Source organism: Oreochromis aureus, linkage group 8, assembly GCF_013358895.1.
Source record: "Oreochromis aureus strain Israel breed Guangdong linkage group 8, ZZ_aureus, whole genome shotgun sequence".
Taxonomy (NCBI): Eukaryota; Metazoa; Chordata; class Actinopteri; order Cichliformes; family Cichlidae; genus Oreochromis; species Oreochromis aureus.
In genome coordinates, this window is record NC_052949.1 from 12,388,967 (window position 1) to 12,403,952 (window position 14,986).

At 39.5% G+C, this 14,986-nt stretch overlaps 2 protein-coding genes across 2 annotated transcripts; both read right to left on the reverse strand.

The window, feature by feature from the left end:
• Window positions 1–401: 401 nt before the first annotated feature.
• On the reverse strand, window positions 402–2,917 carry slc18a3b (solute carrier family 18 member 3b). The gene is made up of 2 exons (XM_031749040.2): window positions 2,616–2,917; window positions 402–2,484 (listed from the first exon to the last, which is right to left on the reverse strand). Exon 2 carries the CDS (start codon window positions 2,471–2,473, stop codon window positions 905–907), a length of 1,569 nt encoding a protein of 522 aa, XP_031604900.1. The 5' UTR covers window positions 2,474–2,484; window positions 2,616–2,917; the 3' UTR covers window positions 402–904.
• Window positions 2,918–8,452: 5,535 nt separating this feature from the next.
• Window positions 8,453–14,724, reverse strand: rgrb (retinal G protein coupled receptor b). The gene is made up of 7 exons (XM_031749089.2): window positions 14,350–14,724; window positions 13,903–14,059; window positions 12,305–12,426; window positions 11,718–11,871; window positions 11,455–11,572; window positions 9,214–9,327; window positions 8,453–8,948 (listed from the first exon to the last, which is right to left on the reverse strand). The coding sequence occupies exons 1-7, from the start codon at window positions 14,423–14,425 to the stop codon at window positions 8,808–8,810; spliced, it is 882 nt and encodes a 293-aa protein (XP_031604949.1). The 5' UTR covers window positions 14,426–14,724; the 3' UTR covers window positions 8,453–8,807.
• Between the last annotated feature and the right edge of the window lie 262 nt (window positions 14,725–14,986).

Sequence of the window (14,986 nt, forward strand, 5' to 3'; positions counted from 1 at the left end):
GTGTTTTTATGTTTCCAGGATGGGTGATCCGGACTTTTAGCCACTTTTATCGTCTACAGTTCCTATATTAATATCGAAACAAATCCGGCATTTATGTTATTTTATTCATTTGAAATTAAAATAATGAAAATGAAATCACCACCGTCACACTGATCCAAACAGAGATTTATTAAAACCACAATTATTCAATGAATACACATTAGTTCATCTTAAGGAGACTGACATCATTAGCTACGTCTTGACAAAATGTTTCATACACACACACCCGCGCGCGCAACGGCATACATACTTTATAGAGATCCACGGATATATATATATGTATATATTTTATTTGAATAATTTACATTGTGCGTGTATCCACATATGTACAAAATCCATTTATTATGATACATTTAATTTCAAACAAAAAAAATAAAACAAACAGGCCTACTTATTAAAATCCACAATTTTTAACAACAAAAAAGAAAGAGGCCTTTGATGTGCAAGTGAAAAAAGTTTCCTCCGAGACTAAAAATATAGGCTATTTTGTGAAGGGGAGAAATGTGCTGCTTACAGTTGGTCCCATACAATTTTATACGCACATTATATCTATTTATATAGTTTGTATATATAATACTGAATAGTACACACAAATTCAACGGTAGCTGAAAGATCTCTCACAAAACTCGAGTTATACATCCTTGACAAACGCTACATAGACTTGTTTGTTGACACAATGAAACCACAGTGAGAAAGAAGAAGAAAAAAAAAACTTTGAAAAACGAGTCACACAGTTGTGACGTTGGTGACTAGGTGTTTATATTGCACATCGGTACTTACATAAAAGTTTAAATCACTAGATTGTAATTTGTCTGCCTCACAAATCTCACAAATGTTTTGATTTGTAGGTCGGATTGTAACCGGTCTAAGTGCACTCCGGGCCGGAGGACTCTTCTGACAAGGACCGCTGTGCTCTGAAGGGGTCAAACCCATTCTCATCTACCGACAGGCAATTCCCTGCCGAACTGTAGCCCTTCTTCTTCGCTCTCCTCTCCTCCATCTTGATTGTGTCGTACAGCCCCTGCGGAGCTTCATCTAGCAGGTTATCTCTCTCTGAGTAGGACGGTTTCATTTGGCACACGTTGCGCAGCAGCAGCAAGGCTGGTGCGTAAAGCACATTGACAAGACCCATACCAAGATTAAGTTGTACAAAACCGAGACTGTGCACTATCTGCCCGGCTACTATGGGACCCATAGCATAAGCGACAGAGTAGGAAATATCTGCAATAGCATAAACACTACCATACACAGAAACATGACGCACATCAACTAAAAATGCAAGTGTGGGTAGCAGGGCAGTGTCTACCAGCGCTATGCCAAAACAGATGCCGCACAGCGGGGCGATAAGCTGCCCAAAAGTTTTGCATGCCGGGACTGTGCAGGAGCTCGCCCCTATGATAACCATCCCTACAGCTCCGTAAAACCACTGCAAATTTGGATGTTGTGCTGCCAATTTAACCGTTATGTAAACACCGAGAACATGAGGGAAGAAGGCTGGGAGCCAGGTGAGCCCCATTTCCCACTGAGATGAGTGCATGGTGGTTTCCATCCAGTTGGCTATAGTTGGCTCTAGAAAGGCAAGGGGGATGTTACACACTGTCAGTGCCCCGGCCACCACAGCTATGTAGGGATCAATCATGAGTCTGTATATGGGGGTGCCGACTGGCATGTTCTCTCTAGTCCTGTTAGAGAATGGCTTGATCACGGTCAGCAGCATTAAGCCATCCGCCAGGCAAATGCAGGCGAGCACGATGAACGGCACTCGTTTGCCGACAAACTCGTACAGGACGCCCCCGAAGGGAGGCGCCACCAGACTCCCGAAAGAGATGAACGCCAGAGCAATGCCGAGCGCCCTGCTTCTCTCTGCCTCCTCCGTGTATATGTCAGCTATCATCGCGATTCCAGAGGTGTCTGCGAAAGCAGAACCGAGACCCTGCAAACTTCTGGCCATAAAGAGAGTCGCGTAATTCTCCCCGAAAGCGAAGATGCAGGTAGAGACAAACATGACAGTGAGTCCAATTAAAAGTGGAATGTCATATCCAACCCGGTCTATGAAAGTTCCCGACAGGGGGTTAACTAAGAGCTGGAGGATGGCTTTTGATGCAAAAAGTATTCCTATCTGGATATCTAAATTGTCCTTGTTGCTTTTGTCTTGGCTTGTGCTGTTTGCTGAAGTGTTGGAGTGCATCACAACGTGGACGTGTTCTGACTGCTCAATCTCCAGATCAGCAAGATAGTCTGGAATAATTGGCACGATTACCATGTAGAGCATATTGTCCAACAGGAGAGCCACGCAAACAATCACCAGTATGATCCGTCTTTGCTGGTGAGGATCCCGCATCGCGGTGCCTAACTGCTTGGTTCTTTCGCCCATCTCGGACAGTTTTACAGCGGCTGATTTGGCCAGCCCCGAAGAGCCTCCTTCTCCATCCATGGTGTGCTTTTCTTTAAAAAAAAAAAAGGATTTTCGATTCAGAACTGTAGTTGTGCTTCTTCCGTCTGATGCCGATCTTTTTAACACCTCGGATGACTCATTGGTGCTTTCTTTACACTGAAGTAACGCTCTCCGTCCTCACCTCGCCTGTGCGTAAAGGGAGAGGCGCAGATGAACTTGGCTGCCTCATCGGTGAAGATGGTTTTCTTCAGCTTTCTCCTCTTGTCCTCGGCTCAGCCACGTCCGATGATGTTTCATGATCTCCCGAGAAGTGACGTGGTGAAATCGTAGATTTTCTGCACCTTGCAGAGGTTTCAGCTTCTATTCTTACATTTCAAAGTTTTTGTTTGGAGAGATTTTGATAGTTATTTGCACAACAGAGAACACTCAATCTCGCTCATCTCTGTTGTCATACCTCCTATCACCTGTGGCACTTTTGCGCTCTGCTCCGAGACCACGAGTGACTCCGTGGCCATTGGTGCATATTAACCCGCAGGTTCGGCGCTATTTTAGTCCCTTTTTTTGTCTCCTCTTTTCAGCAAGTGCTATGACGCATCACCAGCTTGCCCCCAAGTGGATCCCTTCGCCACTTGCCTCTTTTATGTTAATCTCTAACCATTGGCAGCAATCACTTCAACCAATAAGAGCTGGTGAGCACTATTACAAAGGCGCAGAAGAAAAATCGTTTCGTGCTCCCAGTGTGTGACTATAGACTTTGGAGATATAGAAAAATATATTGCGCTTTGTCATAACTAGTATATACGCACAAGAGACGATACATGTTTTCAGAATAAAAATCTATCCATATCAATCGCAACACAAAATTTACAACATTTGTTAGACTTGCCAGTAACGTCATTGACCTTATTGTTTAAAGTTTGTCACACTGCCCTTCTCTGCACCCAAAGAGACTCCAGTACCGTGGACAGATTCCGCCCCCACGGGCTCTTTAAACGGCCAAGTTTGAGTCTCTCACTCATTTTTTGAAAGAAAGATACTTTTCATGGCCTTCTTAAAAATGTTGCCTAAACTCCTAAGAGTCATGGCGCCTGTTAACGTTTGCATTTACACGGAAGAGTATCGCATGAAGCTCTCAGCGCAGACACTGTGCAGGGTACAAGTGTAACATTGGCGACACCTCGTGGTGAAAATTCATCGGTACAAACAACAGAAGTGGAAATCATTGCATTACCTTTACTAAGTACTGCAGTCCTGACATTTTATACAGTTGTAGAATTATTTACAGGCTAATACTCCCAAAGGACCCATTCAAAGAATTTCAATTAAATGCTTTAGTTTCGATTTCTTTCAAATATTTGTCTTGTGCAGTCCCATTGCTATTTAAGTCTGTTGTTCGTTGTATGACGCTACAAAAGAAACTGCAAAATAATTTTTTTTATAGTTGTTATTCTTACTTTCTGTCTGTGTGTGATTCTAATACATGCATTTCAAAAAGATTTCTTTCTGTTTGACAGTAGAGGGCGATAACGACCTACAAATGATTAAAATAATCACTCTATTAGCCTACAGTGAACAGGGTAGCACACGCTAAAGGACAGACCACAAGACTGGCACCTCTTGGTTGGAACTAGAAAACTAATATTAATTGAAGTACAGCAATCTGGCTTAAAAAATAATAATATTTAAATTCATTAAATGAAAATTTGCTACAACAACAATAGTAATGATAATAATAATAATAATTAGGCCCAAATCGTTCTTGGTCATTCTTTTAAAAAAAATCATTCTGCTCTATCGCTTGGAAACAGGCAATGAGGAGATGGGAGAAGTGGCTCGGGAGTTTTGCACTGGAAAGTGTATGAATATAAATGTATGCATATGAGTTGGATTATTTATTAAATATTGGATAAAGATTAAGCAGTATGTACTTTATGTAAGTGACTGTGCCTAAGTGATCTATATACATATATGTATATGTGTACGTGAACACACACACACACACACACATGGAGAGAGAGATAAACAGACAGATAGGGTATCACATTTATTTTTTTATTTTTCTTTACCAATAAAAATCATAATAAGAAAAAAATACAATAAAGACTTAAAGCAATTTAAACCAATTTCTACTTGCTATTTATACATTTCTGCTGCTTTGTTTTCTCCTAAGTGTGACATGTTATTTGTATTGCAGACTTTTACATTTTATGCGATTTGATTGTGTACTCAGCACATAGTATGTTCACTGGATTAGTTTGAACCTGAAAAGGGAATGTGAGTACATCAACAGGGGGATTAAAATACTGCAGAAAAAAACACGTGCCCAGTTTTACTAATGAAAGAGGTTTGGCGTTGTATTACATAAACACTTAAAAAAAAATATTATAGCCTTATACCCCATTCATGCTGAAGTGTTTAAAATGCTGTTATCATATCAGTGACTTTGCAGAGCTGGGACTACATGGGTAATCTTTGCTAACTCATTCTAGTAACTTGGCAGAGTCAAGAGTGTCAGCCTAATCCTCAGAGCTGAATTATGGATGATGACTTGGCCTCTGACGTGAAGACAGTACCACAGAGAGGCTTAATGGATGAGACTAGGGGGAAGGCTTTCTAGATGCCTAGTGACGCAGGCGTGATCTAATCCTTTAAAAATCATTGCATGAAACATCCACTTCAGATATGTCACGTCTTTGACACAGTTCGTGGTCTAATGGCATCAAAATTTATGATAGCACTTGTGACCCAGAAACTATTATGAACAGATAGTATTATGTAACACTAAGCCAAGCTTAAGAGCTTGGGTTTTAGCATCTAGCGTGCTTCCTTCCACTCTCTGATATGCTCTGACCTCTGGACTGTAGTGTGTAATATTTAATGGAGGGTCTAGTTGCCCTTTGGTTTTCTTCTTTGATAGGCAGCTTTCACCTTTGTCTCTTACATGAGTAAACACATGCTCAGTATTAATGCAGTAAACATGCAGGACTTCACCAGCTAGGTCCATATAGTGTTAATCAGTGTCTCTGGAGGTTATACAAATAGTGTTTTTACTCAGCCATCCCTTGTGGCTAAACTTCAAAGATGATTTTCCATCACTCACTTTTCCTGTTTTTAGATATTTTAGGGTCTTTTAGCAAAGCGAGTGTTCTTTAACCAAAATCCTTCAAAATGTTTTCACCAATTTAATTCGGCTGCACAAATAAATGCTTTCGGAATGATACAATTCCATTATATTGGCTTGTTGTTTTGCAATTTACACTATTGTGCCAATTTAAACTAGGATAGTATAGTAGGGGAGGGCATGTAACAAACTGAGGTTCAAAAGAACAATCTTCACACGAGATTACAACACTGTGGAAGTTATGAAGCTTTTTCATTAAGCAAGCCTACAATTGATTGGTGTTGACGTGGTAGGTCAATAAGTGTTCTTTAGCACTGGAGATGTTGTTAAAGCAGTGATATCCTCTGTATTTTAGTGACCTAATTTATTTTTCCAGCCAAATATAAATGGCACATGGTAGATTTTTAAGGTTCTTCTTTAAATATCTTGGACTTTTATTTTCTAGGGATGTATTTTTTAAAAAAATTGAAGTTATTATTATCCTCATCCAGTTATAGAGAAAGCTGCCAAATAAGTACAGGCATCATTCTGTTTTCTAACATCGTCTGTGAATAATAATACATTTAGCACACCTCTATTTTCTATTAACCTTCAGCTTGCCTGGTGGGTGGATCCCAAATCTTAACATTTCTATTGGATGAAAAGGGTTGTAATCGCTTCTTTGTTTTGGAGGAAGGCTCAGTCAGGCTTTATCTGTCTGTGACAGGTTCTACTTTCTTCCTGTGAACTTGCTGCTATTACCACAGTGTCTATCTACAGCTCTGACCAAATTAGATCACTAGACCACACACACACACACACACACACACACACACACACACACACACACACACACACACACACACACACACACACAACCTCACAATCAGCCAACTGTTTCTAAGAACTTGATGCTGATCTTTTAGTTCTTTAATCTTTCTCAAGAAAAGTCCTGATCGCAGCAGGAGATGTTGGAGGAAGGACATGATTGTGCCAAACATTTAACTCCTCCTAATGAGCAGAGCTTGCTCATATACTGGAAGGAAATCCGATGCTAATGAGCAGGCTGCATAACAGCATTCCCGAGACAGCTTCTGATTAGGCGAGGCATTTTTTTTTCCCTGCTCAAGCTTTTCAACTTACTTTTATCCCCACTTGTCACATTTTTACACTCAAGAAAAGATACAGAAAAAAAACACAAACCCACAAAGACATTGCTAACTGTGCACAATGTTCACCCTTTTTTTTGGTTAGGCATGCTACTCAAAGTGCAGCTGAAGCAAATGGGAATGTCATTTAATTTGCAGGTATTGTCACTGTTCATACTGTACATTAGTTCTGAGTTGACTCAAGTCTTCTGTCTCTGTCTGCACTATTAAAAACAAAAATGTTCCAATAGCAACTTTAAGAGATGCCTTACTGGTGTAAAAATTATCAGGGCTATGACTTCATGCAATTCAACATTTAAATGCAGGGGTTCATCATTCTAATTTAAGCAGCCAACAGTCTAATTTCAGGACTGCTACACTGTTGCTCATTAGGCTGAGTCCTTCTCCCTTAAAGAAGGCTGCCATTGATGGTGAGAGGGTTTAATCCCCTTACGCCCAGCCTGCTGGCAACAACGTCACACCTCGGAGGTTAGTGTGACAAGGACCGTCTCACAGTGGATTATTTCTGCTGTGGATACATTTAGCATCAGAGCTGGAGTCGTTTCTTCTACAGCAGAAATGGCACTCATTTTACATCGTGGGCCACATATAGCCCACTTTGATCTGAAGTGGGCTGAACCAGGGAAACTCCTCTATTTGTCAGTGTAAAGAAGTTTTTAATAGAAATGTAATCCTATTTAATATAAGAAAAAGAAGTGCAATTTCAGTAGTACAACTCAGTTTTTCTACACAATAAAGAAATGCTGACATCTGTGAGCATGTCTAAAATGACAGGAAAAGCTAAATCTAAATTTACTCTAAAGCTTAACATAAATTTCTTTAGTAGATAGCAATAAACAGTTTTTTTCTGTTTTAATTGTTATTGTTTATCTATTACTTAATTACTTTGATATAGTATGAATGACAGTAAAGGAGGTCCCTTATTAGTAGGAAAAACTGTAAAATAAAATCCAAAATCTATGCCCTCCTTCACATTTTCCAAAGTCATCCAGTGGGCCGGAATGGAGTCTTCGATGGGCCAAATCAGGCCCCCAGGACTTGTGTTTGACGGCCCTGCTCTACAGTATGTGCCCCTTCTGTGGTGATCTTTGGAATATATGTGGCTTAGTAACTCAACCCACAAAGACATTTCATTGCCGGTATTATGAAGTTGCCAAGCCAATATAGCTTAAGGGCAACTGCAAAAAAATCACTCATTTAAACTGTTACAGGTAGGATTATATGTTCCTGCTCTGAAGCGTCTATTCATGTGCATGCAGATAGAAAATGCAAACTATTGCCTATTTACTAAAAAGACTACAGTATTTGTTTTAAAACTATTCGGCGCACTGAAAAGTAAAAACAAAATTGCTAAATAAGTTTAAATAAATCTGAATATGTTATCAAATTTAGCTCAATGTAAGTTAATATGAAATGAAGACAAAACACTACCAAACTCTGTGTAGCTTAGTGTATGCATTTCCTAATTTAGACAAGTAGCTATCCTGAAATGTGATTAAGTCCACGTCGCCTAAGAAGGAGCTTAATTGTGCAACAGGCTTAACACAGTAAATATTTCCTCACTGTATAGAGAGGCTGTATCATTTAGCTGTCTACAAAACAAAAACACAATTAAACAATCTGCTTATTAAAATGCTTTAGATTTGACACTGACATGTAATAAAAGGCGCATTTGTGCTTGCAGCAATTAGGCTTCTTGCTTACAAGCATCTCCATTAATGGGATTAAAATAGAAAGCACAAACAGCAGAAGAGGAGCAACATCTGTGTTTATTGTCAGTGGATTCATGTGGATGGGGGAGCAGTGCAGGTTAAAGGCAAGCTGCTGAAAGAAAGAATGCATGAACATTTAAAATGGTCAGAATACCTGCAGCATGTTTTGTTGTTGATTGAGCTAAGTCCAACATGAGGTATGGTGGCTCCAAGCAAACAGACCGTCCTGTAGTGTCATGTACTGTCCAAATATGAAATATGAAAATAACACAACTGTACATCTCTGACCTGGCAATGTTTATTTCAAAACATCCTACTACGTTTGAATGAGGAATCTATCATGAAAACAGTTGATGATCTTGGATTTTTGCCCGATTTTGCTGGGCTTTCTTTTACTTTGACTTCTTAATATCTGGTTCAACAATCTTCTGTCCAGTGAGGAAATGCCAAACTCCCCCTCGGTAGAACTCATTTCCAAATGAGTAGAGGAGAGCGTTAAATATAGGATTTGTCTTTGCAATAACTGGAAGCATCTACAAGGGAAAAGGCACACAAAAAGCAAAGGTTTAAGTTGTCTCACATACTATGGCAAGTGTAACATTAAAATGATTGACTCCTTTCATTTTCTTGCTTGTGGAATAAGTCACAGAAATGATGACTGAAACTGCAACTAAGAAACCGCAACAAACCGTTAAACCAAAAGTCAACAATAATAAGAAGAAAGAGGTGTATAACCTGGTGTTTAACTGTTTCATTTTCACATAGTGTTAGGTTGCAAAAAACAAAATAAATACATACCATTCTTAGCTTTGGAGAGACCAGCTTCACATTGTCAAAGCAGGCATAGACACACATGATGACATATGGGCCCCAGCACATCAGCAGTACCCTCAAAGGCAAACTGGTGTTAAACTGTAAAATAAAGTCCATTGTGTTACATACAACAAGGCTTCAAAAATGAAAAGAGTGTGTCACAATAAGTCTAATAATAATAGTGATAACAATCTTATCAAGCTTATGTGTAGTTGCTGAAACAAGAGATGAAGTAGAGATGCATTTCAGTGGTTTCGTGACCAAAAGTATGTGGTCAACATAAGGTTAGAATGTGGCATAACTGGTGGATGAGTAATTAATAGATAACAGATCAAACTTGAATAGGATGGAAATCAACTCAGAGCCTTACATGGGTTGCTTTTCAGACATTCCAACTTATAATTGCCATCTTTTTGAGATCCCCTGCATGAATCTCCACCTTATCATGGTGGAGGGGTTTGTGTTTCCCAGTGATCTAGGAGCTATGTGGTTGGGGCAATTTGCTTTGGTAGGGTCTGCCATGGCAGATTGTCTGACTCCTTACCTATGACAAAAGAGTGGTACACATAACCTATGCAGTGTAACAATCCAGGGGTCCTGTGCTCTCTGCCCGGGATAGGGTTACTGGGGTCCTACCCTGGAGCCAGGCCTGGGGTACAGTCTCGAGGACAGCTTGAAAAAGCCAGGCCTTAAGCCACGGGGCCCGGCCAGGGTCAGCTTGAAAAAGCAACATGGGTCCGTCCTCCTGTTGACCACCCACAGGAGGGGCCCACAGGAGGAGGAGTTCGGTGCTTAGTGGATTGACTGGCAGTCAGAGCAGAGGTCCTGGTACTCTGATCTCTGGCTTCCAAAACCGGTTTGTGGTAGATTCAATATCACCTCACTTATGAGGGAGGAGCCCAAGCTGATACTCAACGTACAACTTGGGGTATGGAACCAGTTTCCTTCTCACTGAGGGGTTTGACTCTGTTCCATTCTGGAGTTTCCCTCAGTGAGAAGCCATGGTCAGGCTTAATGTTGTTCTATACTTGTATCCCTGCGGTTTGCTGCCTATGCTTTGGGGTTTAGATTAGATCCAGACTGTTGTTTGTACCTATATGCCAAATGACAGTTCAGAGGACCCAGCCTTCTTAGAGTCCCTTGGTGAAGCAGTCTCCAGCACCCCACCAGAATGCTGACCAGGAGTAAGTCGGACTTATTTCTGATTAGTGTTGGACACTGCCAGGGCTGCCCTCTGGGCTTTAACTCAGGGTTGGTGAGGAGCTTGGTCATTCAACAGGGATTTGGAATAGAGCCGCTGCACCTCCACATCAAAGGGAGCCGGTTGAGGTGGTTTGGGCAGACTAGGATGCCTCCTGGACACCTCCTAGGTGAGGTTTTCTGGGCTTGTAATACAGGGAAGAGGCTCTGGGGCAGACCCAGGACTGGGTGGAGAGATTATGTCTCTCATCTGGTTTGGGAACATCTGGATGTCCCCCTAGATGAGCTGGAGGAAGTGGTTAGGGTGAGGGAAATCTGGGCTTGCTGCTGTCCCCATGACGCCCAGATAAGTGCCATGCCTTTAGCAAGCCATAATTTTCATTTTCTATACAAATTTATCAGTATCTCACACTGTTGTAGGATTTTCTTCTTTAAAACTTTTCTCCAGTTCATTGTCTGTGGACTTTAAGCAAAATAATACAATTTTGGCCCTTAACAGAAAAAATAAATAAATACGGAATATTTATGTTTTTCTTGATTTTCCTCTGTAAGTTACCCAGTTCGTTTTAATTCATAACTTTATTCTTGGAAATTACTTTTTTGCCTGAGTTTATTATCCTTCTGTACCTGATAATAATAATAATAATGATTATTTTTATATTGCAACCATAACACCCAAACTAGTCTCACTTCTATGCTCAGCATACGAAACTACAATAAAGAGTGCCATGTAAATAGAAGAATGGAGAAATAATAAGCCTATTAAAGAATAAATAAAATAAATAAGATAAAGAAAAGCACAGGTTTAAAGGTCTTGTTTCATTATGTATAAAATTAATCTTCTTAAACTCATGGTTTGATTAGAGCCCCTTTTCCAAAATGACATTTAAGCTGCTTTCTTCTATGCAGCCAGTGATCAGACTCTTTTGTACAACTGTCCAATACTTAACAAAACAAAATATTTTGAAGGCACAATTGGATGTCCTAATACACAATGATTTTTAGTAAGACTGCAGCATGTATTACCCGGTGGTGATGGATCTTCTTGAAGTGCTTGTAGATCGAATCATAACATGAGTACATGTTAAAAGCTGGGAGCATCAGGTAGAGCACCACCAGACTCAGCATGTAGGTGATGTAGTCCCTGTTAGAAAAATATCCAAGAACAATAAAGAATATGGTAAACAGCTGTAAAAGTCTATGTACCTGTTTTCCATGTGAACTGGCAGCGATGAAAACAGAAAACTATTGTCCATGTTAAGATTACCTTTTAATATTTACACATTTACCTGTCCCCTTTGGTGTAGTCCAGCGTGCAGCACGTCCTCATGGGCTCAAAGTCGTAGACGCCCCATCCCATTAGAGGAACAGCAGACCAGAAGATGGAGAGAATCCAGATGATGCTGCTGATTGTGATAGATGTGGTCCAGAAAAGCTTCTGTCCTACACAGTGTTAATTTTGTAACAGAAAAATCTGATTTAGTTTTAGTCACAAACTTCTGACGTAAGCATAACTTAGTATTAGTCTTATTTTGGGAATCTAAATGCTTTTATTTTAAGTTGACTAAATATCATAAGGTTATCGCCGACAAAATATAAAGTCGATTCAGCTGACAAAAATATGAAGAAATACAAAATGTAAAAGTTTAAGAGTTGCTCCACATGGTTTACAAAGCAGCTTATAAAGCGGTTTATCCCCTGCCCAACATGAAACAAAAAATAAATAAATAAATAAATAAAAAGTTGTACCATTTTCCAGGGGCAGATAAAAATATGCATGTTTAAGTTTTTTTTAAGACTGACTTTCTCTGAATATCTCATTTCAATTGTGTATTAACTAACATTTTGAACACCTATTTGTAGTGCCTTTACTCACTGGTGCAGTACTGGTGATATCTGTCCCAAGCAATTGCAGCTAAGAAACTGATGGATGCCAGTATGGCTATCATCCCCTGGAAACCATGATAGGCACAACCATCTTGACCAAATGGCCAGTATCTGAAGAAGACAAAGAAACATGTGTCATACTACAACTTGCAGAAAAATGCACCTAAAATTACACAAACTTATTCTACTCATTGATGTAGAGGCTATTCTGGTCACAACCCATCATAATTCATAGGTTGTTGTAATTTGTGAAGCACAGAAAGTTTTTTTGTCATTGAGTTCTCTAATGAGAATTTAAGTTGAAAGAAGTCAAAAAGGTTCACAAATAGTCATATACAGGACATATTAATGTAGATCAACACAAAATAAAAGTGTTTAAGTTGAGGAGTGTTATGACTACATGGTCAGCAGTAACCATCGCCATACAGTAAACGGCATAAATATATGTGACCATATCACTGATGTTAAGACAGTGGTGACAGAAAGGCCCTAACTGCAGCTTCCTAATGCGGGAGTCAACTAGTAGGGTCACTCCCTCCATAATTATGAACAATAACATCATTATCACCATGTAGGGCACATGTGAGGCAAAGCAAAAAGTCAAGCTATCACCTCATTTGGTATTTCATGCAGTTTTCTTTATCATTCTGTGCACACTAAATTAAAACTGTAAATAAAATCCATAAAGTTTATACTGTGAAAAAGGAAAAGTCCCAATGTAAAAACAAATGTGACTCTGACCTTGAGGAGAATTTGGGTGAAGCATCATTAGGTTATCGTTGTATGCAGGTGTCACTAAAAGAGGATCAATTCTCTAGAAGGAGAAGTCTTTGAATTGTGAATGGATGGATGCTTTGCCACATATTAAATGCAGCGGACAACAAGCATATGAAATATCAAATGACTAATTACACTGGGTCAGTATACACATCTGTATCATAATAAGTTGTGTTTTTGTGTTTCATTATGTTCAACTGCACAAACTAAAAAAAGTTTGATTTCATTTTATGATAGCTGTGACACTAAGAGTGCAATGGGTTGCTGGGTTCATGAAACCCATGAAGTACTTACCAATTATCCCACTTAAACTTAAACAATTGATTCAAATATTTGAAAAAGTGGTTAGCTTGATAACTGGATTTTAATTAAACATGTTGACATTTTTACAAAAAACAAAAAAAATGAGAAGATAAATGCAAAAATCAAGTTGACTTTACTTAAATAAATGTATTAATTAAAAAAAACCCCACTGTGGTTTGTACTCTTTACATAATAATTTTAAGGAAAAATCAGCTTTCTTAATAGGTCAAGCTGGAAATGTCTCACAACATCAGTACACATTAAGTTATATAAATAGGAAATACTAATTATTTGATAGCAAGTAGAATTGGGCTGTTTGGTCACTTTCAACCTATTTTCTTGCGAAATGTGAACAAAGTAGATTGTGGATTGGATTATGAAACCCCGAGGCTTAGTCAGCTTGTGCTGGACAGCTTAATATTAAAACTTCTGCTGAAAGATTCAGATTTAAAGTGACTGTAGAAGGCCAGGAAATACATTTCTAACAGAGCATGCCCTGTTTGTTACCTGAGATAGCTTGCATAAGCAGCGGTGAGTCCATTAATATTCAAACTGAGATCAGCTACAGCAAGGTTGAACACCAGGAAGTTGCTGGGATTGCGCATCTCCCTCACCCTGAGGAAAGAAAGGATGCTGATGGCATTGAGGAAGAATCCCAGCATCCCTAAAAGTGAAAACAACGAATAAATTACGTTTCTATTATTTGGTTTCACATTTAACATCTAGCTGGATTTGTCTGCATGGCCGATCATATTGGTTTTTTTGGCCCACAAAGTGTGCAAACAAACAAAATGCAATTTAAGTAGTTTTGGTTTGGAACTTTTAACATCTAACTCATTTTCAAGGATTAACCCCCCCAAACAAAAACAAGGAATCCCCTATCGCTTTTCCAATTTCATTTTTGGTTATCTGGGTCTTTCCTTCTTGTATAACCATACAGCACGCTTCACTTACCGCCAACAAGGAGTGCTGAGCCAAATGTAAACATGTCAAACTCCGTGAATCCCTCCGGTAACGTATATGTTGCCATGATGAAGCGCACAAATTAGACTTTGCACAAAAGACGAGTCGTTTTCCTGCAGCGTAGCCACCCACAGTCTGTGCCACAATAAGGCCTTATAAAGGCGCTTTCACGTGAAAAAGCACGAACGCGCTAATCTTAGCAAACCCCTCTTTACAATCCCCCGAAGAATGTCCTAACAAGCAGACTTCCTGCACACTTTCTGCAAGTGAGTGGTTGCAAACACTTTCTGCGCAATTCTGTCATCTAAAGGCTCAGAAAGTTTATTGCCGTACACTCAGTGGTGAGACCAACCTACAGCTTTTTTGTAAGCGATAAGAGAAAGGAAACATGGGAAATGTTGTCTTTTAACTAAAAAGAGTAGTGGACTCTTAAGCAGACTTTGACCGGCAGTCTGTGCAGTTACACTGATAACTCTTAAATGCACTTCAGGGCTCACCCCACCGATTGGGGTGGGCATAAGAAGACAAGGTGAAGCACAGACTAATGTAATAATGGTGTATAAACACATGGGGAGTGGAGAATAGAGGTGGGCGGATCTATGAAATTTTTTGGAAATGACAAAAATAT